We start from the raw sequence: 25,679 nt of genomic DNA on the forward strand, positions 1-25,679 counted from the left end.
AGCATCACGCTGACCGGAGGTTGTCCTCCGCAACTTACGCTTATGTTTTCCTGCCTTTGAACGACGTTGGCGGGAACGACCCCGTGAGTGACGCCGAACCGGAAGGGAAGATCGACAGCGTGAAGTAGCAAGACCAGACATCCTGGCGGCCAGCAGCTTCATACGACGCTCCCTAAGCGACGTAGGCTTCATCTGTTGACAAGCGTTGCACTCATCAGAGTCGTGGTGCTCGGCTCCACATACATATTGCATGTGGATCAGTGGCAGACATCTGTCGCTTGCAGGTCTCATGCCTTAAAGCCCAAATGCATTGCATACTGTTCCGTGACGCCGAAGGTGTTAAAAAGGCCTGAAAAACAGGCCAAGGAACCGCTGGTTTTCCAGGATCTGCGTTGGGATGCAGAAAAAAAGAAAGTCAACGTGCCGGGAGGGGCATATATGTCTCCCCTGATGTCATGTTATTTGGAAAACACACGGGGTCCCCTGCAAAAAGGATAAGCCTTAGCAGGGAAATACAATGGATAGAAAGATAGCAGTTGCACCAGGCTCAGTGCAAAGATCAAATGACACAAAACGTGGCAACTTCAGAGGCACAACAAAAATCAGCAGAATTGTGTGACAAAAGTTAGTTAGAATTAATATTTTTATTTTAATCTTTTTTTTGTGTTCATTGCTTTGTTAAAGTTCATAATAAATGCTTATATATACAGGATTATTGTTATTTAAATAAAAGGTAGATTTTGTTACAAAAACACATTCATAAGACAATCAATGATCAACCATTGGACATATCACAAAAATAAATGAAATAATTCAATTAATTAATAATCCATTCTGAGACATGAAAACAATAAGTGAATACACGAAATTGTAAGATTATAAAACACTGAACAAGTTCAAAGAAATGTGAAATGACGCGTTTCGGCAAAGCCTTCAGAATATTCTTGTCAGTGATTACTGTAAAAAGCAAAAAAATATATTTTTTATATAGAACAATAAAGAGAAACACAATTTGCCGAAAAAATGTTGATCTACATAATTTCACCCTGAAGTTACCGAGTTTCGTTGACAACGAATAAATGAGTCAAATGACTCAATTCCTACTAGGTCATTATAAATGTTAAAAACAGTAACAGCCACTGTACACGTCTGGGAACCCACACCCAAGTAGTGTCGTGAGATTAAAACATACAGGTAAGTAACTAATAAATAATACAAAACACAACCACAAATATCCATTGTGAAAAAGGGAAAAATGAAGAAAAAGAACTATAAAATGGTCCAACAATATAGGAAAGATATGTTATGACTCCTACCTATGGGATAATTAGTTATTCGTTCAAGAAGCAGAAAATTCCTTGATCATGAAGCCAGCTAGCGGTCAAAAATAATCTTCAAAGAGAAATGCAGGAATATGTAATTCTGATTGACTCTACTACATAGAATAGGATCACTAGGATCCCGCAAATCAAAGGTAGAAAAGGGGGTGTTGCAAGCTCTTACCAGATTAAAGTAGATTGCGACAAAACTCGATGGTCGTTGTAAGTCTGAGTGAGATAACACCTGACTCTTATCCAATACATATAAATCCTGAAAAAGATGAGGAAATTAAAATCCTCATTAACGCTGTTACCCTAGTGTTTCTATAACACCAATGCGGTATTTTAATTCAGAATCCTTTTTATAAGCATCACCTAACTAATCATACTTACCCCGTATATTAGATAATAGACATTGATAATCTGTGAGTTCTGTTATATTCAATGAAATACTCCAACTTTCACATCCCTAACATAATTAATGCTTATGGAGTCCTATCACGTATTGATGATCAATGATTATATGATTAATAACCACAGTCGATATCCTGGGGTTCAAAGGGCAATCACGAATGTTTCTGCAATCAAAACATAAAATTCATGTTTTAGGATAAAGTGAAATATGAGGCCTCAATTATCCATAATGTAAAAAGGTGACGAACTAAGATTGGCCCATTATTCTGTATGAGGCTTCCCGGTATAGGGTAAACAATGACCGCATAATGTTCATAAGTTTACTAGTAAAAACATAAAACTACCTCTGTACTTAATGTGAAATTTCTGCAATGATAATTATGAATTGCAAACGAACTGAAACTTATGGAAAACCAACTATAAATCTAATCTTAGCTCAAGTAATGGCGTCATTGTAACCGTCGTCTACAACCCCATTAACCGGGTCATAGTCATGCACAAAAGACGCCTGCAGCAACTAACTAGTCAAATCAACTGCGATGTCTTATATGATGGGGGCAATCCAGTTGACCTTATTAATGACGTGTTTAGAGGGCGCGTATGTGTATAGCTGCGATTTTAAAGCACCAGTTTCGCGGCCATATTGGAATGGAATAACGTTTTAGAGTTGCATGTAAAAGTTCCTAAAAAATAGGACTCATTTGGTATAATATGCCGCGACTATGTCTAGCTACAATTTTAAAACACTAATATCACGGCCATATTAGAGTGGAATAATGTTTTTAAGGTACATGTAAAAGTTACTGGGAAAGCATTTGTAATGATATGCCACGTCTTTGCCTGACTACGATTACAATCACAGATCTCGCGGCCATCTTAGAGTGGAGTATTGTGCATAAAGCACACACCAAAATTACTGCAACAAACCACTAATTCATAATAATATAATGTAAAAGAATGCAACCCTAGAAAAGGGAGAACAAAAATCTATCTTGGCAGAACCCCGTAAGTGTTTCGTAAATATAAGGTGGATAGGTCTCATAAGGGCCTTGTCCACAGGAATGTCCATCCCTAACCAATGATCAACTGGTACGAACGACCAACCACGGCTCGACACATATAGCCCAGAACAGATGGTAAAAAATACATGTGTTGGTCCCAACACATCAAAGGATCAAAGATAACTCCGCAATGAAAAATCCAAAAGGATTATCTGTGTAAAAATGGCTTTACTTTATCGCTTGATCCCATGGAATTGACAAATTCAATCCCCTGATAGCTGTACCCAGAGTAGAGATCCAGTACACTTATCTGAATTTTCTGATACTGTCCATATTAGTTCCTACTTTCTGTATGTTTTCGATGACATACCACTGCATGTCATCCGGTTGGTGATTTTGTTCCAGATAATGTGTAACCATTGGGGCTGCAGTCTTTTTGGTCCGTATGGCGGACCTGTGTTCTATTAATCTGACATTTAGGGCTCTGCTTGTTTCGCCTACATATCCAAGGCTGCATGGACATACTATCAGATAAATGACATTAGATGTCTTGCAATTGCTCAAGCTAGTAGAGGTCAAAATCTGATTGTTGAACCGAAATGTTGGACCTTCTATTGCTGATGAACATGATTTACAACTAGTACATTTATATGTGCCAACCACTGGTTGACTTCCTGTGAGACTGGTCTGATACAATGGGACAATGTTGTTCATACGCGAATTGACTATGTAATCTTTTAAATTTTTGTTTCGCCTGAACGCAAACATGGGTTTGTCACAACATCTGTAGTCCATGTGTCCACATTGAGTATTTGCCAGCTAGAATAAACTGCGTGTCTAATCCTGTCATTCAGCATAGAGTGGCGGGCAATAAACACTAAATAAGGATCTTTTGTATCCCGTTTCGGAGTCAGCAAGTGCTGCCGGTCAAAGAACCAGGCTCGCTTATATGAATCTCTGATAATCTTCTTTGGGTAACCTCTATTCTGGAATTTGGTTTTCATAGCTATAGACTTGGTGTCAAAGTCCATAATACTGGTGCAATTGCGTCTAAGATGCAAAAATTCACCGAAAGGGATGCTGTTTTTCTGAGTAACATAATGTCACGTCCATGGGCGACGTCAGGGCGGAGTAGTGCAGCTCCGGCCCCCGGAGCGCAGAGGTCCTGCTGCGGAAAGTTTTCCGCATACAGTCTGTCGCCTGGGGATATTCTAAGATGAGGAATCTGCGGCTAGATGTCTCTATCAGATACATGCTTCTAAACCCTGCATCTTTAGATCAAAGACCACAAAACTGAAAAAAACAAAAGGAAGAAGAAGCAATATTTTAGTGGCATCCCTAAACAGTAAAACTCAAGCAGAATGTTAGCCCAGACTTTTACTGCTAGCTTATATAACAAAGTTACATTGTATTGGCCCCTTCAGGAAGAAAAAAATGACTTTCACTTTCTTTGAACGGCATTTAGTTTGTGGTTGTGCAGGTGTTTTTTCAGTGTGTGTTTTCACTGGTGAGGGCTATTTCTCTTTCAGTGGGGTTTTATCAGTTGTTGTAGGTTTAAACCTGAAACCGGACTGCCTACACATGAAGGACTCTAGTGACAAAGCAAAGAGCATAAGAGGGGGCGTCACTGCCTCATGCCCCTATCTAAGGGTGATAAAATATTACTTACCTTTAGTCTTGGCACAGATGAGGTGTATCTGACCCACAACAGAAAATAGTCCAAAGCCATTATTTCCAATAATGGAGGAAATATGTGAATACTTGTTTAAGTCAAAGGCTTTGGCAGGATGTAGTGAAGGGACTGCAGATAGTTCATGAACCACATTTGTGTATCCATTGCAGCCATACTAGTGCATGATGTTTTGTCTAGTGCCTCTACATTGGTCCAGATGGGCAGATGACTTTAAGGCCCACAAGAATGTGATTAATCTACACCATCGCCTGAATTTTTGTGTCTAATTTCAATAGGGATATGGATCTATAATGATTTACTGTCCTCCTTTGATTTTTCCCTCTTCATGTAATGTCATTGCAGTTTGCAAGTCACAGGTTGGGCAGCCCACAAGCCTAACCTGTGAATTGCACAGGTTAGGCTTCTGTTACCTATTTGTTTACTGGCTAGGAATTTGGAAAGAAACTGCTGGTAGACTGTTAGAATCAGTTACCTTCCTGCTATTCATTGGAGTGATGGCATCCAAGATATCATTTGCCCTCCGGTCTCCTTCCAGCATCTTTAGTGAGACCCTCACGAGTGAGTAGTGCGCTCTACAAAACCACAATTGATTGATTTCTGACTGATAGCATTGCTTCCTTTCATTTTATAGTGCAATTAGTCTGGTTTAGATCTATTTCCGGTCTTGTAATGTATAAGGCTAGAAGTAACCTGGGAATAACTGTGCTCTCTTTTCTAGCTCCATTAATAGGGGTCATCTGGCTATTCCTCATGGCCCTAATCAATCTGCGGTCCTCCTCCTGTGTCCTCAACTATGCAATAATCTTTCCAGCCTTCTCACCAGTTCAAGTAGAGGTTTCTGCTTTGCTTTAAACCAGTTCCAGGTCTCACTGGTTGAATAATGTTTGGAGCTTCTGTCTCTTAAGCTTTAACTGCTCCCCAGCCTCTGGGTTCCTATCTTCCAGAAATTGCTGTTCTAGATTCAATTACGGCATCTCAAACTTCCTATTTGCCTCTTCCTTACATTTCCCTACCAATCCTGAGTTACCCTGTCCTCTGTAGGATTGCTTTGTATTCCTCCCAGATAGGCATTTAAGGAAACAGCACTTAACATTTTTTGTCAAGCAGTTGTCAATAGTAACATCTTCTGGAATGAGGCTTCATCTTTCAGTTCCCATGTATCAAACTACCTTTCCTGGCTATATTCTGTCCCACTTCCCAGAAACACTAACCACACAAGCCAATCTTCTGAAATTCCCCTTGTAAAAGGTCTTGCCTGTCGGGCCCTATGGGCTCCAAGCAAGGACATTAAGAAGCAATTTAGCCTGGAAAAAGATTCATGAGTTGAAATCTTGAATACGGATTGTTCCATGAGGCTTGACTTCACATGATTTCTATGTGGTGGGTTTCTTTGAGTGTTTCTGGTGCTCATGGAGCTTAAGCCTTGTAATGGCTTATCACCTACAACTTCCTGTGATTTTGATGATGGACATTGGAGAACATCCTCCTGTTCAAACAGGCTTTCTACACTTGCTTTTTGTTGTCCTAGTTAGAGCTTCTTTCCAAGTGCTGTTAGGGCTTGCGCAGGCTATTTGTAGTTGTAAAGTAGCTGGCAATCTTCACCGTTTACTGGTACCCCAAAATCAAGACATTATTACAAATCACCTTATTGATAATTTCCTGTACCTTGACATACCAACTTTAAAATTACAATCTACATTGAAAAAACCCCGTGTGAAAACTCCCTCATGACCTGGGATGTTATTTTTACTCAGATTAAACTGACGTAGCTATTCAGAAGGATTCTTAGAAAACCCCTGTTCCATAGCAAAAATTACTACACTTGTTGTTTAGAGTTTGACAGATGTTTAGACCGTAATCCTGTGTATTTCGCCTCGGCTAAAGTCCATCTGAGTGATTGGTGCCTTCATGAAGCCTTTCTGTTGAAAAGCAGCCAGACTGAATAACGGGCCAACTATTTATTGGTATTTTATGTGACTTTCTAAGAAGTATGCATTGAACTGGTATGACACTTAGAGGGTTATTTAGAATTTTTTGTCATAAAGTTATTTTAGAGTTGGAATAAAATTAAACCTATAAAAATAGATGGTAGTTATTATTCAGTCTTTTTAATTTATAAAATCTGATAGACATCTAGCCGCAGATTCCTTAACTTCGGCGCCACATGACCCCGCCCCGACGTCCACGCACGTGACGTCAGCGAGGTCATATAAGTCCCTCCCGGCGCGCTGACGTCAGTTTCCTTCTTTTCCGCGTGCAACACGGATCCGGAGTGAGCGGTTCCTCTGGCCTGTTTTCAGGCCCTTTTTCGACGCTTTGGATCTGAAACAGTGTGCGATGCCCTTGAGCTTTAAATCCTGTACTTCCTGTTCGTGCCAAATGTCAGCGACGGACCCGTATCTTATCTGTATGTGGTGTCTGGGCGAGCACCATGACTCCACGAACTGTGACGCCTGCCAACACCTCAAGCCGAAGTCTTGGCGGGAGCGCCGGATGAAGCTTTTTTTTGGCACGGCTGTCCCGGTCAGAGTAATCTCGTCCCATGGCCTCTTCAACGCAGTTCTGCCGTCGATCACCCTCTGGGGCCTAGGGCCGTCGTTCACCACTTCTTGGTAAGTTGTGGCGCATGTCGCAGAGGTTCTCGACCTCACTTTCATCTGTTGTCAGGGGCACTGGTTCCCGGAACATTCCAGACGTGTGCCCCCCCCCCCCCCCCCCCCCTCTATCCGCTCTATCCGGGTGCGGGGGAGACTCTGGCCCAAATGGAGGCTTATGTCTTGGGTACTCTCCCATCCCTAGGGTGTCCTCGGGGCCTCCGCTATATGTGGGGTCCCCGACAGACTCGCTGGCGGGTTTGCCTCCGGCGTCCAATGAGCCCTTGCCCTCCAGGGATGTCGGAGATGTATCGTCAGGGAGCGGCCCGGCGGGTCCCCCTCTACGACCCATTGCCCCCCTGCCACGCCGCATAGTCCCATGGGGATTCCTGTGGTGTCACAGGTGGTTGCTGGTGCTCAAAGCCTCGCTTTGTGCACACCTCTGCCTTCTGGGCAGGCGGCCGCTTGCCTGGAGCCGGGGTCGGCACAGTTCCAGCGCTGTAGACTCTCCTCCCCGGCTCTGCCTCTGCTTCTTTCTCCGGAGTCGGAGCCTGTTGTGGTTGAGGCTGAGGCGGCGCCGGAGGCTCTCCTCCCCGGCTCCGGTGCCTTCCCCTCCGGAAGGTGGGCTTGTCACCTCCCCGGTTTTGACTCCGCTTCTTCCTTCGGAGCCGGTTCTGGTTGAGGCTGAGTCGGTGCAGGTGCGGCACCGGAGGCTTGCATCCCCGGTGCCGCCTTCTTCGGAAGGGGAGCTTATTGTGGATTCTGCGCCGGACGGAGCTAACAACGCCGGATGGAGTCGAGTCTGTGCCGGACAAAGCTCGATGGGGGCCTACTAAAGTAGTTTTGGCGCCGCATCAACGCCGTGTTGACTCTTCTCCGCACACTGTTCCCATACTTTCACAGTCTTTTTGTTGGAGGTTCCTCGTTGCAGAAAAGTTTCTCCTAATAAAATTGAAAATCCGCATGCCTGGAGGGACATATATGACCTCGCTGATGTCACGTACATGGACGACGTCAGGGTTGTGTGCTGTCCCCCGGCGCGCAGATGTGCTGCTGCAAAAAAAATCCGGATCCAGTCTGACTCCTGGGGATATTCTAAGTTAAGGAATCTGCGGCTAGACAACGTCTCTACCAGATACATCATTACTGAAGGTAAGTAACTCGTACATCAAAGGAAAGGAGGACATTTTGGAGAGCTTCTGTGTACTTCGTCTCTTCTACTTCGACTGTAGTCTTAACCAGCTTAATTACAAGCAAACCCATAAAGACCTCTTCACTGACGCAGACAAAGGAACTCCAAAACCTGAGAAAAATACCATAAGCATGGAACTGATTTCAAGTTTTATTTTATCACCGTTCCAGTAGAGTAGGTGGGAGAATAGCTCATTTTGTCTCAAAGTGGCCCAACGTAATTTTAAAACAAATGAGTATTTCAAATGTTCAACTCATCAAAGCACCTATCTCTACTTCTATAAAGGGCAACATTTTACCTCAAACGTGGTAAACTCCTCAGTCCTGATCAGTGGCAAATCACCTAGCCAGATACGCTTTAGCGCAGAAAATGCTCGATATATCCTCAGCAAATTCCGAACAAGTTGATGTTTCCACACACTTCCTCCCCACGCACCCAAGAATAAAAAAAAACAGGATATTCACTGTGGCAGAAATCAAACCAAATCAATAGAAAGGGACAACTTGTGTTTGCATATCAAACAAGCAATTGCAATGCAATAGGTCTCGCATTTACGCAAGTTTAAGCTATTGGCATTGTAAATGACAATGCCTTTTATTTAGGTTTTTAAAACGAAAACAAAAATAAGTCATTGTTATTTGCAATGTGAATAGGTCAAACTTGTGTAAATGCGACACCTATTGCATTGTAAATGCTTGTCCTTTCTGCAATGCCTTTACGCTTTCAATAAACCTTCATGGTTTCCATTTTAATTATTTTCAGCCTTCACTGCGAAGCCTAATGTGCTTTAAGTCTAATTCTGAGGTGTTATTTGATATTAAATTTCCATATTGACCAAGTCCAGTTGTGGAACAACAAACTCCTTAAAGGATTAACACCTCTCCCAGTTCATCAATAGTGTTTAAGATTGAAAACCACAGTGTAAGCACTACATCTGTATCAAAGCAGTCTACATAACAGAAAGATGTGTTAAAGCATAAACAGCAGACAGTCAACTCATATACATCTACTACTTTTCCTTGCTTGAGCTGTGTAAATAGAAGTCCAGATACTCGCTGTGAAACGTATTAACGTCCTCTTAAAATAGAAAACCCAAATACATATTTCTCTTCCCAGTACTCGAAGTATCTAATATCCCCCGAATACAGTCACATATCTCCTCATTAATCGAAGGTTAGTTAGCATTCCCGTGGGAGGGGGTGGTTGCAGAGCAACGTAAGAGCTAGCAAGCGCAGAACTACACCTCACGCGTCCTCTAGAGCCGGGATAAGTAAAGCGTCTATGGCTGGGCACCTTTAGCTCACGATCTTCCTCTCAGAAGCTTTGCGCCTCCAATAAGCTATTCCCTGATACCAACCGTCTACCAGCCAGTCTGCTGTTGCTGTACGCGGGCATTAATTGGGCTACCCCCTCCCTGTGTCAGCACATTGTGCAGTTGGTTTGGCTGTGATGCAGTAGACCCCCCCCCCCCCCCCCCCGCGTTCCCGCGGATCCGGCACTGAGGGCAGGGATTTCAGCCGCTCGGGCCGGGGGTGAGTGTACAGCGGTTCCGCCCCCATCCCAGCAAGTGGCGGATTGCAGGGAGGGTGCGCGTTCTCTACCGTGCCAGCCGCTCGGACCCCAACCGCCACATCACAAGAATCGCGTGAGTCCCGGTGCGTGGCCGCTCCTCCCCATCCACGGACTCCCTGCTGCCGGGGCGTGTGAGTGCCTCCACCCGTGGGAGCGGCTATGGAGGAAGAAGACTAGTTGATGGAAGAGATGATGCTGGCCATGGCAGAGATCCCTGTGAGTACTGCGGCACCTTGGGGAGGGAGGGTTGGGTGCGCCTGGCATGGGTAGGAACTCAAACGTTTTTCGTGCCAAATTGGACTTCAGCCTTCTTACAACCATTTGTCCCTCCCCCATAACTGCCTGTGATGTGCGGCGTTGTGGACTGTACCTTCAGGGAGCAGGGTCAGCCCCGCCTCCTTCCCAGTATTCCGCAGGATATTGTTTACTTTCTGCCCCTGGGGGTTGATTTTAAGCAGCGATAAGCGGTGGTAGATAAGCCTGTCAACTGCTTAGTTATCGTGTTGAAAACTGTAACACGATGTGCATAAAACTAAATCACTGAAAATGAACTATTGGTCCCCTTGCTGCCGGAAGATCGATCAGTCGTGGTCTCTGTGCACGTGTCCGCCTATTTAAATCAGCCGTACACGTGCACATCCCCTGTCCTGCAAGTTAATCTAACGCTGTTGTATGCATTCACGAACGTGTTCACAATTGCAGTCCTTTGTGCGCGTGAACATGTCCTGTCCCCCTTCCGAAGCAAGTCTACAACAATAGATCTCGCTAGCGACAGCGCTTCGCGCTGCGTCGCTAGGCGAGACCTAAAAAGGAATTGTTTATTATGATTTTCTACCTGGAGCAAGCATTGGCATTTCAGTTCTGGAATTTAGTATTAAGGCAGTCCCTTGTTCACAAAATCCCTTAATCAAATGATGCCTCTTTATGTAGAAATGCTCTTTTGGAGCTGATGTCATAATGCATTGTCTTGATCTTTTTGTGCATATGTAAAGTGAGTGCTTTAAAATCTACAAATCTAATTGACTCAAGCCACAGGAAAATGAGGAAACCGTGGAATGCCCCCACACACCACCTGTTTAGAATGTTGTGTATTCTATACACAGAGGCTCTCTTATGTACTGATTAAGGAGAAACGAAACAAGAAATTCTGCATGCTAGTATACATAGGCATTGCAAGGGACCTAAAATCCTACTTGAAAACAAATCAGGCCATTTCATACCAGACATGTAACTATGACCTACATGATCCTGAAGCAAGCAATTCAGTTTAATATTCTCCTTCATTCATTTTACGTTTTCCAAACTCAAACCCCCAGTTTTAACTGGCGCAGCTTTTATGTTTCTGCTTCACTGGAAAACATCAATGCATCTTTAAATTAAAAAAAAAAGTGATTCCTTCGCTCTTTAAAGTTCATAATGTGCACCAAGTGAAACTTTAGCCTACAAGCACTTCAGTAAATTATTTTCTTCATTTCTTGTAATTAATAATTCTTTTATATTTCTTTCTCGACAGTTTGTGTCGAATATCACTTTTTCAGTGTTCTCATTTTCACACACAGGAATCTCAATTTTCAAAAATATCTGTTCCTATGTTTTTCAGGTCATTAGTCCCATCTTGTTTTGTTATGGGTGTTTTTATGTTGCGCTAATCACTTGTGAGGGTATCCAGGCACTCTGTAGCAGGGGTGAGAGAGAAGCTCTGGTGGGCTTCCTCAAAAAGCCAGGGCTTCAGCTTCTTGGTGAGGAATTTGAATTGTGCACGCTTGTGTATCAGAAGCCAGTGGGGTTCCCTAATGTGTGTTCTGTGATGTGGGCTTTGCGTGCCTGGTTGAGGACTAGTCAGGCTGCTGCATTTTGGATGATCTGCAGTCTTCTTGTGAGCTGGTTGATTATTCCTGCGTACAAGTTGTTACCATAGTCTAGTCTGCTGGTGATGAGGGCATGGTTTATCGTTGGTGTTGTCTGGTAACCAATTTCCTTCAGCATTCTTAGGGTGTTGAAGCGGGATAAAACTACTGAGCTGTCTTGGGTGGTAATGACCAGTTTGTCTGTGATAGAAGTTTCTTGCTTGCGAGCAAAGCATGGGGGTGCATCCAAGGTCTGTGGACCACCACTTGGAGTCTCCTGGTGAGGCGTCTTTCTCAAAGACTAACACTTCGATCTTGTCCAAGTTCAGTTTGAGGCAATTTGATTTCATCCAGTTGGCCTCTTTGGTCATGCGTGTGGTGAACATATTCCTGATGTTAGGTTTTTGTCTGAAAGGGGCAGCATCCATTACATGTCCTCAGCATAAGTGAGGATGTTCATGCTGGGAGCTCGTGTGACGTCTGCTGATGGAGGCATGTAGATGCTGAATAGTTTCGGGCTGGACGGGAAGCCCTGCAGGTCTTTGCATATTAGTTCTTGTGCCTCAGTGGAGTATGGGGTCATGTTGATGGTTTGGGCTCTTCGGGTGAGGAAGGAGGCGATCCATTCAAGAGCATGACCCTGGATGTCTTCTTTGTGAAGTAGTCTGATTAGAATGGGAGAAGAGACCGTGTTAAAGGTTGCTGATAGGTCTAGAAGGATGAGTAGCCCCCCTCCCACCCTGATAATCCGTTGCTGCTGTTAGGGCAGTTTGCATGCTGTATTTGGGGCCAAATCCTGATTGTGTGGCAGTGAGAAGCGGCTTCTTGACGAGGTGTTTGGAGTGTCATTTGTTGGCTTTTCCAAGCCTTTGGCTTGCTTGGGAAGGAGGGATATCTGTTGATAGTGGGTGAGTTTGGTCAGGTTGGCCGAGGGTTTCTTGAGGAGGGAGTTTACTGCTGGGTTTCTCCATGGTTCTGGAATGGTGGCTATACTGATAGAGGTGTTGAGGATGGGGGCGAGTGCCTTGTTGTTCCTTTGTAAAAGGCACAGTGGGGGTCAAGGGTTTGCCGGGGCCCTTGAGTGAATGGTAATCATGATAATTGTGGTTTCGTTTGTGTCCATGGTGTACCAGCGTTCCATGTGGTTGTTATCTTCATTCATCTGATAGACTACTAGCTGCAGATTCCTTAATGTAGAATTATCCCCAGGCATGAGACTGGACCCGGAAAACTTTCTTGCCCAGCATCTGTGTGCGGGCGTGACGTCAGCGAGGTCACATAAGCCCCCACCCCGGCTCGCTGTTCTTCTTTTCTGCGTTCAATGCGGATCCGGATCGTGTTCCTGGCCTGTTTCAGGCCTTCTTTTTCCGCTTGGTGTTTTTCTTGGGAACATTGTACCAATGCCTTCGGGCTTCAAGAAGTGCTAGTCTTGCGCGCGCACCAAATGTCTGCGATGGATCCTCACCCCATCTGCATGTGGTGTTTGGGGGAACACCACGACTCCACGGACTGTGAGGCGTGTCAGCAAATGAAGCCGAAGTCCCAGTGGGTGCGCCAGATGAAACTCCTTTCGGCACGCATGTCCAGGTCTGCGTCATCCGCAACGCCCCTCCCCCACGGAAGGCTTCAAGACCCGCCGCTTCCGTCTGACATCGTCCCTCTCCCACTCCGCAAGGGCGTCGCTCACCTGTTGGTAAGTGTTGCACTTTGTCCCTGAGGCCCAGTCCCCAGCCGGTTGGGGACGCAGGTTCTCCGGCCCCGTGAGTCGCCACCCTATCCGCCGTTCCCAAGCGCGGGGGCGACCAGAGCTCAGATGGAGGCCTATGCAGCGGCCCTGCAGCCCTCTTTGACTCTTCACTTTTCACTTTTCTCCTTCTCTTCCTGGGACGTCTGCGGATCCCATGTCGCGTGCAGGGACCGGCGGCTCCGGTGCTGACAGGTTCTGAAGTTTTGGTGCCGTCGGGATGCGGCCCATCAGGTTTTCCTCCTTCGGACCACGGCACCTCTGCCTCGCCGCAAACCCCCACAGGGGTCCCTGTGGTGTTGCGGGAGGTTGCTGGGGCATGTCCTCGTGTCCCCCCTCGGTCCTCTGGGCAGACAGCGGCCTTGTCCGAGGCGACGCCGCTCAGGCGCCGGCAGCTGCTGGCCCTTGCGGCGCCGCAGGGGCCGGCTAGGGGTTGGGGCGTGTCCCTCGGCCCCCCTCGACCCCCATGTAGGCGGCTGCCTCGTCAGAGGGAGAGTTGACGCCTTTTCGGCGACGTTCCTTAGCCCCCCCTGCCCCGACCCCGCCTCGGTCTCCTGCGCCACGCGTTGTGGCGGAGGTCATTCCAGCGTCCCCTTCGGCGCTGGTCTACGTTGACCTGACGCCGGTGGCTGACTCTACGGCGCCGTGCCGACGTCGGGTCGTTGTTTCGTCTTTGGACACCCCCTCTTCTCCAGATGTTCAGCGGTTGTTGGTTTCATCTTCTCCACAGACGGGTCGCCGCGTCGTGGCCTTTTCCCCGGCGTCCTCTAAGGATGGCTCTTCGCTGTCTCTGCGCCCGCAGTCTTCACCGGAGGCCCTTCAGGTTCCCCATTCATCGGTCCACCTTCACCCTTTCCGGGCTTGGCATTTCCTTCCTCTGGTTGGGCTGGGGGCCGGCCGCCTTAGCTTGCAGCCGTCGCCCACAGAGGAACTGCTTTCCCTGCCGCGGGACCCTACGAATGCGAGTGCTGCCTTCGCTCGGGCAGTTTCCACGGCTGCAGGTATCTTGCGCATGGGCGATCCAGCTGCCCATTTCCCCATGGATAATCTGCTGGAGGTGCTCCATCAGGGCTCTGGTGGACGGGAACTGCTTCTTCCCTTCGAAGCTTCGCTTCATAATTCTCTCTTGGGGGCCTGGGGGCGTCCTGCCACGGGGGACCCGGTGCCCCAGTCGCTCCTGCACCGCCCTGCTCCGCATGGTCCTGTCTCTTTCCCTCCACCCTTCTACCAGGGGCCCTCTTTTACAGACTGCCTTTCCCTCCTTGCCATCTGTGTTGTCTCCCCCGTCACGGGAGGCCCGCTGGGGGCGCAACATTTTCGCCTCCTCCAGTGCTGCTTTGCGGGCCCTTAACACTTTGTGTGCTGGCCAGAGCCACTTCTTCTTATGGGACTCGGCGGAGTCCCTTATGTCTTCCCCTTCTCGGGAGGGTGCCTGTGTTGATCTGCGGTACCATTTGTTGGATGGCCGAGAGCTGGCCGCGTTCATTCGTCGCTCGGCTCTAGATGTTTCGGAGGTGCTTGGTCGTACCATGGCTACTTCGGTGGCCCTTCATCGCCATGCCTGGCTACGGGATAGTATTTTCCCTGAGAACGATAGAGAACGGCTGGTTGACCTCCCTTTTGATGGCGCTCTGTTCCACGCCCCTGAGGATTCTGCCATTCAGGTATTTCTTGCGGGACTTCGCCCTCCTCCTCCTCCTCCGTGACCTGACTGTCAGTCTTTTTTGGTAAGTGTTCTCGCGTTGTTTTCCTGGGGCCTTGTAACGGGTAGCCCAGGTTGTGTGTTCTGTCTGGTTGATGTGCCTTGGGGTCCTTTTGTTGGGCCCTTGGTGCTGTTGGCTGCTGGTCCGGCCCTTTGTTGACTTGTGGTTTTGACTGTTGGTAAGCCCGGTAGGCCCTGAGATTAGCCCTTCTGTCTCTTCTTTATTGGGTGCTTGGTAAGCCGCCTGCTGGTTTTTTCTGCAGGTCTTTGTTTTGTCCTCAGCTGGGAATTTTTTTCCTAAGAGGTGTTCCCATGGTTCTTGGGACGTAACCTACCCTATGTGGGGTACTTGCAGCTATTACATAGCTCTGTCATGTGCTGGGGAGGTGTGGTAAGCCCTTCGGGTTCCTTGTTCTCCGTGGCGTCACGGTATGTCGCAGGTGTGATTTTCTTGCCAATTGTCTTGGAGCAGCTTGCGCTAGGTCCGTCCGTCCTCGCCATGCCGCTCGGCTGGTCTGGCCTGCGGCATTGTGTTGTGGCGGTTCTGCACTTTTGTCCTGTTTTGGTTTGGTCCTCTGCCTGATGCTCCAGAGGGTTTGGCTTTCCTTGGCCTGTGTTCTGGTGGCCAGCTTGGGCCCGTATTCAGTCGTCTTTTCTGCTGGTTTCTCCACTTCTTTGTGGGTCAGTGTGTGTGTTTCTGGCCCGGCCCCTATCTTGGTGTGTGCCCTGGTCCTCCCTGGACTCTGCCTTCGGCTGGCGTCTGCCTTTTCCTGGGTGCGCTGTTCAGTGGTGTTGGCTGTTGTTGGTGGCGCGTGCCCATTCAGGACTGCTTGTTCTACTCCTCTGTTGTGCTCTTGATGTGTTTCCTTGTGCCCCTGGTTCTGCTGGGGCTTCGCTCAACTGTGCTTTTCTTCTTCTGCCTGTGCTGTTGGCTGTGGCGTCGTTCCGGCCTTGTCCGCTGCTTGCGACCAAGGTGTTTTCAGCTCTTTTCTATCTCTGTGCATGTGTTTCTTCCGGTGGGCCCTGCCTCTGGCTCTACCTCTTCTCACTGGGTTCAAGGTGGCCCTTGTGTTCCTTGAGGCTTTTGGGGTGCTGTCTGACCATGCGGGGTGTTGGCCGCTCTCCCTTGGTTGGACTTAGGAAATCCTGGCCTTTGCCTTCTTGTTCTTGTGCCATGTGCCCTACTGGGGCCCTGGTCTCTCCTGGTGGGGAGGCTTTTGCAGGCCCTCCTCCCTTCTGGGTATGGCTAGGGTATCTACTCTACGTTAAGGAATCTGCGGCTAGTAGTCTATCAGATGTACAAGTTAGTTACCTTCGGTAGCGATGTATCTGGTAGAGACGATACTAGCCGCAGATTCCTCCACGACCCGCCCTTCCTCCCCGTTCTGCGAGGACCCTCAGCTTGGTTTTCTGCGCTCGCCTCCCTCTGGGTGGCTTGTCTTCTGTGGGGGTTCTCTTTTGTTTTCTGCCGGTCGTGCTTCCCTCCAGCTGGGTTCTCTCCACTGTGGGGGCCTGCTTTTGCTCCTTTTCCCTTTATTACATTTTCTGATCCCCTTGCGGTCTTCTACGTTGGGTATTGTTTTGCCTGTCCTTTGACCTCCTGCTCCTTTCCGGGGATATGGCCCTCCTTGACGGCGTAGTTTGTGGGTGGATTGCTGTTGCTCCTCTGTTCCGGGCTTGGGGCCCTTCCCTGTGCGGTTTGTGGTGGCAGTCTCTCTCTTTCTGTTACGGCGCTGTCACATACTTGTGCCTCCAGGATGGCTGTCTCCTTGGCTTGCACAGTTGTTCCTCACCTTTTTGTTTCTCTGTTTTGATTCTCTGATTTTTTCGCACACTGTTCCCATTGCTCTCCACAGTTTTGTTGTGATGGCTCTGCGTTGTGGCGCGGAAACGTTCTCCGAAGCAAACTGACGTCAGCGCGCCGGGGTGGGGCTTATGTTACTTCGCTGACGTCACCCTGGCGGAAGACGTCAGGGCGGAGTCGCGTGGTACCATCCCCGGTGCGCAGAGATGCTGGGGCAAGAATGTTTTCCGGGTCCAGACTCACGCCTGGGGATAATTATATGTTAAGGAATCTGCGGCTAGAATCGTCTCTACCAGATACATCGTTACCGGAGGTAAGTAACTTGTACTTTGATTCATGTTGGAAAGGTTTCTTGATTACGGGCTTGCGTCGGTAAGTATTTTTTTTTTTTTTTTTTTTTCCCAGTTATTTTTATTGAAAACATTTCTTAGAATGGTAAATATTCATGACGCGGTGTATGTAATTATGTATTCCTTCCTTTTCGTTTGATGGTTTTGAAGCAAATTGACTGTACCAAAACTAAAATTGTTTTGCCATCCATGTCACAAATGTCCAAAATAGTATGTACTCAATTACCTGGTTAAAATATTGTGTACATCTGTTTCTTTTCTAGCTGAAGGAAGCATTACAGTTAAAGATGCTACATTCTCGTGGTCAAGAAGTGATCCTCCGTCTTTGAAAGAGTAAGATTGATGTTGCTTGGCAGCAGTGTTTTAAAGCTTTAAAATTATGCTGGTCTCTAGTGTCTGTGCAACCTTAGTAGAAAATATATACATAACTAGATATTTGTATAATTTTGAAGCCAGTGCTACAAGACAGCAATATGATGCTTTGAAGTCCAGTCTAATCTGCATCTAGTAGGTGATATGCAATGTATCTAGTCCCTAGCATCTACATTCAAGTGGAACTTGCAAGTTAAAGAATGTAGGACACTGGCCGACATTTAGATATGGGTAAGATTAGTTCTTCTGAAAACTGCAAGAAAGAGTTGGAGTAACTGAAGTGATGCTCTTAACGACACTTGGCAATGTAATCCCCTAACAGACTGGCTGCCATTTGAAATTTGACGGTTATTAAAACACTTCAGTGAATTTGGATTGCCTATGTAGTACAAATGTCAGTAAAATATAAATATAAAATCAAAATATATAAGAATGCATTTCATATGTAATACATAATATATCATATCAAAAAGATAATGGCTGCACGGTAAAATAACTGCATTATATACACACAATTAAGTAGTTACAAATGTCAGTAATAAAAATGAACTTAAATCTGTTTTGGCAGTCCAATAATAGATATAGCTTTCCCTTTTGGACATGTTTTTGGCCAGTTAGTAATTTGAAGGTCTTGACTTGTATTACAAATGGGTTATTTTACTTGTAATGTTGTTCATTTGGGAAGTAGTTTATTGGATCACACGGAGTTCAAAAGACAACCAACCTACTCTGAATACGAAGGAAAACAGACTTTCTTACAATCAAATAGAACATCAGATCTCTTTGATTTCATATTTATTTCACAAGTATTCTAAAACATTGAAACATTTGCAGCGATGAGCGTATATATATATATATATATATATGTATATACATATAAATCTGTGTACTGTATTATTTCTCAGTAATAACTATTCCTTCATCATGAAAGTTGGACAATAATTTCTAACTTTTCTTCTTTTACCTTTTGACCAATCCTGTTTTAGTTAAATCAAACCACAAATGTGTGTTCTTATAAATATTATTAGAACATTGGAATGTTGATCGCTCCATACAGAATAGAGTAGCTCCGGGCTTATGACGAGTGGCTCTATGGATGAGTATACTTGTATTAGTGATTATACAAGCGTAAGTATGCGTTAGTATCTTTATGAATAAATGAGGTGGTGTGTGTAGGTGTGTAAATCAAACTAGGATTCATTCTTTCCATGACTGATTATGGTGAGTGCATGAGAGTGAGTAGGATTGTGAGTAGGTTGGGCAGGCGGGCCAAAGTACCGTCTGTAGCAGTACCTTGGCCCGCCTGCCCAACCCCTTCTACCGAATTCTTCTAAACTCCGAGCATTCTCCGCTTGGACCCGGAATCTCCTCGAGTGTCCCCTGACCCTGGCTGAGACTCAGTCAACCTAGAGCTGTCACCCCCCCCCCCCCCCCCAACACATTGTCCTGAAGAAGACCCAACATGACCACCGACTGGGACACATTCAGGGTCGAAACGTCGACGCTTACCAAAGGCCCAGACCAACCAAGACTCCACACAACGAAAGAAAGTAGTCTTTGGCGCACAAGCAATATGTGGCCTATCTCTCACTTGTATATAAAAACCTCAACCACCTTGTATATATTGCTCACTTGTATAGCACTGAGCACTTATTCCACAAAATCACCCTTATCCATGTATTTATAATATGTTGACAGCTTTTATACTGTGATTATCTATGAATGAAGTAATTCAGATAAAAAGAAACAGCAAAAAGCAATTAGAACGGTTTTAATTTTTTCAAAGATAATTGTTTTTCCTTACAAGCGCATTATAAAGGTTGCTATTATATTTTACATGTGCATTATTAGCACCATTAAGTATCGTACCTTCTACCCGACAGAACCATTTGTTGTTTAACTCACATGTAAAGACCAACACGTCATAGAGCTACTGATCATGCAGTTCCGACACCCAAGAAGGCGACAACAACCACCGCCACCACCCCCAGGACCTTCCCCCCCCCCCCCCCCCCCCCCCCCTGACTGCCACCAAAGCAGCGCATAACAGGACAACGGACCTTCCCAAAACGCCATGGCCCCTCAGCCACACAATTGCAGAATGTTGGGAGAGTTGGGAACCAAGTATGTGTGAAGGACTCAAGTCACCCATCAATAATATGCACATAGTACCAAGCGTAGCGGTGATGTGCTGGACAGACCTCACTATGCAAAGCACAAACCTCTCCATGTGGACATATACTACTGATATTTGTAGTGTTGCGCACAGTGGACACAACCATGTTACCTCAGGCAGTGGGGAAGATCTGTCATGTAGCTGTGTTGTCCCCCCCCCCCCCCCCTCCCCCCTCGAAGCGGAAGCGACCATTCTTGTATAATTTCTTTGTAAACAGCAACTGTATATAATAATACGCGCTGGGCAATGGTTCGCTCTTTCAGCTTGTCGACGGCGTTTCGACCCTCTATCAGTACGGGGTCTCCTCAGGACTAGTAATGCAGGGACATCTGGATTGCGTAATGCGCAGTACAATGACAGTCATTGTACCGTCTTTGAAGCTGACTCACGCAGCTTGGGAATACAGATGCGGTGATTCATCGCGCACAGAATATCATCCAGACCTACACAGTGCATTGTCACTGTTTCCAGAATTTACCAGGGATTAACCATACCGCTATGGCTATAGTGAGTTGATGTAAAGAGCCGGTTGGCCAAACCGTACCCCTGACTGCCAGCCTTTCCTCACACTGAGTACCCAGACAGGTCCTCTTGTGAGTAATACCCTTTCACTTCTCACTTGTGGCAAATCACTAGTTCATTAAATATTTTATATGTAAATCAATACATGACTAAGATTCTTATTTGTCCAACCTCACAAGTATCTTTTTTAATAAACTACAACACCAGCCAATTTGTTAGGCTCAAGATTTAAAAACGTTCCTGTCACATTTCTTTGTGGGGGGTGAACGGGGTTGACTGACAAGGAGCTGCTTTGCAGAGGGAGACTTGCTTGGCCATGAAGGTTGTTGAGGGTATGCTGGTGATGTGGGAAGAGTGCGTTACCTGCTGATGTGGGGAGAAGCAGCGTGAAAGGAATATCTCACAGACAGACCTACGGTATGTTCTCAGAATTGCCTCTGACAGATGCGAGCTGACGGACTCAATCACAAAATGGCTTTTCAATGTTCATACAGTGTGACTTATCAACAGTTCACACCCAGGCTCGCAGAGGAACAGCTGCTGCCCCTGGGTGCGGCTTGCAGAGGGAGAACTACGGGCCGTCTGCTCCCAAAGGAACAGCAGCGTAGTAGCTCGAGGACTAAGAGGCACAGCAGCGGCTAGCTCGCAAAGGTAGAGAGCTGCGAGCCGACGCAGTGGCTTCTTAAAGCATAGCTGCAAAGTGGTCATGTTGGGCAGAGGGAGCGTGAAGGGGGTATCTCGCAGAGAGATCTGCGGTATATTTCCAGTCTTTGATTCACAGATACAACTGCAGCCCTGAGAAGTCCCACCGGAACAGCTGCGAGCCCAACAGTGGTTTGCAAAGGGAGACTTGCGGGCCCAATAAGGTTGTTGGGGGTATGCTGGTGATCTGAAAGAAACACGTTAGTTAGATTCCTCACCTTAGAATATCCCCAGGCGTCAGACTGTATTCAGAAGATTTTTCGTCAGCAATACCCCTTGCATGTCGCTAGGCGTAGTCTGCGGCTCCGCCTCAGTCGTCGGCGTCGTGCGCCGGAATGACGTCGTCTGAGTACTTAGACGCCGCCCTCGCGCGCTGACGTCAGTTCTTCTTTTTTCCGCGCCAGTAAGCGCAGATCCGGGAGAGCTACCCCTTTAGTCACTTTTTGACTAACTTTTTTCGATCCTTTTTGATCTTGTAATTTTTTTATTCTTTAGGAGGGGGGCTGTGTTGCCCCCCTCCTCAGGCCACTTATGGCCCCGGGGACCCCATCCCCCGGGGCCAGCCTTTGTTTTTTATTTAAAAAAAATATATATTTATAGAAACACCTAGGACATGCTGGACAAACCGTATGTACCTATCACCATGACGATTTGCGTGATATTCATTAAAAGGCGACTATGCATACAATGAATCTACGTAGAATGTATTCACACCGCAAGTGAAGCTCTGACATGTCTGACACCCTACCGTGCCTAATCCCGGCGCCCCTGCTGGTGGGTACACTCCAAGTAGACACCCTTGTTGTTTATTTATACAAACATGGGTAGCTATTGACGGGCACATTTAATACACATGCACACCAAGCCATTCAAAGGGGATTCGACAAAAATTCGACCAAACTATGCAAGAAACACCCTCACGATTAATAAAACACACATCCACCGCCGGATGTGTAATACTTTTTATTTTACTCTCTGGAAAGGAGACGAACCTCACGAGAGTCACAGCGTGCTCCTGACTGAGCCCAATGCTGTTACACCCACCAGTGCCCGCCGAGTGCCTCTCACCTCTGTGTTGTATTCCACCAGCTAGTGCGTATGCTATGACACTCTCTAGCCCATGTGCACTGTAACACCACCCCGTGAATATGTCATGCCACACTTGCCTTCGCACGGGTTATATTGCCCCATCTAACATGCCTTCCTCGATGCCTATGTTATAAAGCACAGCGCTATGCCATACATATTACAATCTGGGATCCATATCTTTGTCACAGTGCATATGCAATGTTACACTACCCAGCACATATTTTATATTACAACTTTAGAGACTACTTAGGTTACACAACACTGCCCTGTGCATATTACACTCCAAGGCGCATATCACATAGCAAGCGCTAGTGCCTGTGCTATCTCGCGCTCTCCAATGAGTCTGTCATTGCGCACAATGTATTGCATATTATATTTCACGCCCCGGTTCATCTTATATCACACTTTTTGATGCATAGTTTATACCATATACTATATCTAGTTTTCATTTTCAATCGTGCTCTCCGGACTATGTTCTATATAACACTGCGTCCACCTACCCTTTTCACGTCCATTATGGTCAGCTAGCTACCATTGCCTCTATCCCTCTGTTGTCTGTTGTCCATGTGCATGGTTCTGTCCCCTCCCTATTGCTTTCTATGGATTGTTGTGCTGCACTCCCGTCCCGCATGCCCTGTGTGGTGTATTGTGCTGCTGCAAACCCTGATGCCTGCCCTGTAGGGTCAGTTTGGTGCACCTCTCCATGTCCCTCCTGTCCTCTGTTATCCGAGTCCATGTCCCTACCCCAATTCCTCCTGCCTACCGTGATCCAATGTACCATACTTGCGAACATTTTGAACTTGGTAAGAGGGAGATTTTGAAAAAAAACTGGGGTATTGATTTTCCCCTTTGAGTTACATTGAAAAAGAGAAGATTGTAGACGGGAAACAGATCAAGTAAAGCCTATTTGAGCTTAAAAACATGTATGGTTGTATGACCACTGTCTCTTCCTTCTGCCCACAATGGTCTATTATATTGCCACAGCCTCTCTTGCCAGTCCTGTATTGTTGGTTTGTTGCCCCTGCCCCCCTTTCCACTGCCCTCCATAGTCTGTTGTGCTGCCACTGCCCTTCCTGCCTGCATAGTGTGGTCAAATTGTTGCCTCTGCACTCTCCTACCTGCTTTCAATTTTCAGAGCCCGTGCCCCTGGCCTCTGCCTCTCAACAGTATCCCAATGAACAACTAGATTGCTAACATTCTATATTTATTACAAAAGTGTGGAATGCCTAACATCATCTTGATGTAATCAAAACTGTAATGCCTAGAGCATTTCCTTTAGAAATTACATATGAGAGGGTCTTATTTGCATCAAAATTATGGTTAGTGCTCTAAAAAACTGAAATGAGGACATATTTTCTGAGTTTTCAAATAGCGACAAAGAACTTTTAAATTATTTGTAATCTTTATGTTTTTTATCCAGTTGACCTCTTGATTAAATGTTGCATCCAAGGGGAGAGGGTGTGGTGTTACTTCCAGAGCTGCAGACTTTGCAACTGGGGAACCAGGTTGGAGTTTCTGCTTCAGCTCAACATTCTGTGATTCTGGTCAAATCATGTAATCTCCCCATGTCTACAACCAAAATGAATTTGATCTTGTGTGATGTAACCAATGCTCATGTAAAGCACTCCAATACCTGACAAGTCTGCACTATATAAAACTGCAAATACACAAAAAATAAGTGTTTTGCACACTTCTGTCATTGGGCTACATTTGGGCTACATCTGGGTGATATTTGGGCTACATTTGGGCTCTTTTGTCTCTGGTGGCCATCGTGGGAGATTTATTTGTTATGAAGTTTCCTAATTTCCTCATTTACTGCAGTCTCCCCAGTAGGAAATACTTTCAGTTTTTTTACTTTGATTCCGTCAAGAAGGCATTCAGATGTCACACATTTGCCATAAATTCTGAATGTTAGCACTCTAGTTGCTCATTAGATCACTGTAGTAAAGCTACTGCTCACCAGGCAAGTCTGCTGCTGGTATTCAAAGTGCATGTTTGTCTGCATGTCAGAATGTTTTTATGAAATAAAAGAGGATTTCAGAAGTCAAAATGTGCCCTAGTTTTTCTTTCTGCAGCACTAATCGTAATTTCTTTGGCAAAATGAACCCCCTCATTTTGATCCTTCGTAAATTAAATGTTTTAAGTGTTACCACTTTATTCCAATCAAGATGGCTTCAGGTGTGCCATACTTTTGTCATAAGTAAAACTGTTAGCGCTCTAGTTGTTCTTTAGAGCACTCTGGGAAGCTGCAGTAGAACACAAAGGAATCCACTGACAGTCTCTGCCCTTGTTGGATGTACATGTTTTACTGAGAATATCAGACTTCATTCTTACATGACTGAGAAAGATAATGTGAATTTACAGAAAATATGCTCTAAGTTAAGCTTATAGATCACCTTCCAAACCTCTGTGGGAAAAGTATGAGAAAATAGTTTTCTCTCAAACATGGTTCGTGATATCACAGCAGAAGGCTTTTTCACATGGTGAAATCACCTTAGAACATACCACAATTCCTAAAATGAGTATGGTACCATCAACAAATGATTTATAATGTAACTAAAGTCTTAAAACCTTCTATTAACTGCAATGCTTTTTAATGAGGTGCTATCATGTATATTGGTCCCAAGATGGCTGCCAACACTTCTTGGATGAAGTGCTGACAGCCAATCAGATCTCACGATGAGATGTGTGGTTAGGCTCCGCCCAGATATGTATGTGAATTTACTTTTGATTTTCTCAGGAACTACTGAACAGATTGACACCATATATGCAAAAGGCACATGTCTGACATGAGGACTACCCCTCTGCCAAATTTCACGTAATTCTGTTCAGCTGTTCGGGCTGTACCTTGGACTAAATGTCCCTATGGAAAATTGCATGGGGAAATCTTATATATAATATATATTGCAACTGCAGCCTACTAAACACCAGAGGCCATGGATCCCAGCAGGGATGCCACCTGTCGGATTGACGGGTTCTGTACCTGGAGCAGGAGTCCGCACTTCTGTTTCATTGAGGACAGTCTGTCCTCCGAAGGATACGCTCTTCCCACGCTTGTGTCCAGAACGGAGCCAAGGTAGTGAATGGTTTGGGTGGGCTGCTGCACTGACTTCATGTTGACATGAAGGCCGAGATCGTGCATCTGTTGGCGGAGGGGTCTTGTCCTTCGACGCTGATCGCTGCCTGGTTGACGACGGCGGACGAGTCTTCAACGTCTATGGCGTACCTTTTCTTGGCGGCGAGCCCGCTGTCGAAGGTCTTTTCTTGGAAATATGACCCACCTGAAGATCTTTTGTCAGCGCCGAGCCCGACGCTGAAGCAGAAGGATGCGAGGACTTGCTTCTAGAAGGCGTTCTAGACCTCTTGGAGCCCTTCTTCACTGGAGATCTTCCTCTAGATGGTCTACCTGCCAGGCCATACAGGCGAATCCTTTCCCTGTCCTTCGAAGTTCTTCTGGGCAGGTTCTGGCAGTGAGGGCAGGTCGTAGGATCATGGTCCTCCGGTAGACAAAGGTTACAGACCCTATGAGAATCAGTCTTGGCCTTCTTTTTGCCACAAGAAGGGCAAGGGTAAAAAGAGATGGCAT

At 46.1% G+C, this 25,679-nt stretch overlaps 1 protein-coding gene across 3 annotated transcripts in view; it reads left to right on the forward strand.

Annotated features, from left to right (window-relative positions):
• The window catches only part of ABCC1 (ATP binding cassette subfamily C member 1 (ABCC1 blood group)), a 1,390,768-nt gene that overhangs the window by 619,694 nt on the left and 745,395 nt on the right, over nucleotides 1-25,679 (forward strand). For all 3 annotated transcript variants that reach the window (XM_085632083.1, XM_085632084.1, XM_085632085.1), the window contains exon 15: nucleotides 17,496-17,565. In XM_085632083.1, coding sequence (XP_085488209.1) covers nucleotides 17,496-17,565 — 70 coding nt within the window. The remainder of the gene's footprint in view (nucleotides 1-17,495; nucleotides 17,566-25,679) is intronic.

This window comes from Triturus cristatus, chromosome 10, assembly GCF_964204655.1.
Source record: "Triturus cristatus chromosome 10, aTriCri1.1, whole genome shotgun sequence".
In the NCBI taxonomy this organism is placed as follows: domain Eukaryota; kingdom Metazoa; phylum Chordata; class Amphibia; order Caudata; family Salamandridae; genus Triturus; species Triturus cristatus.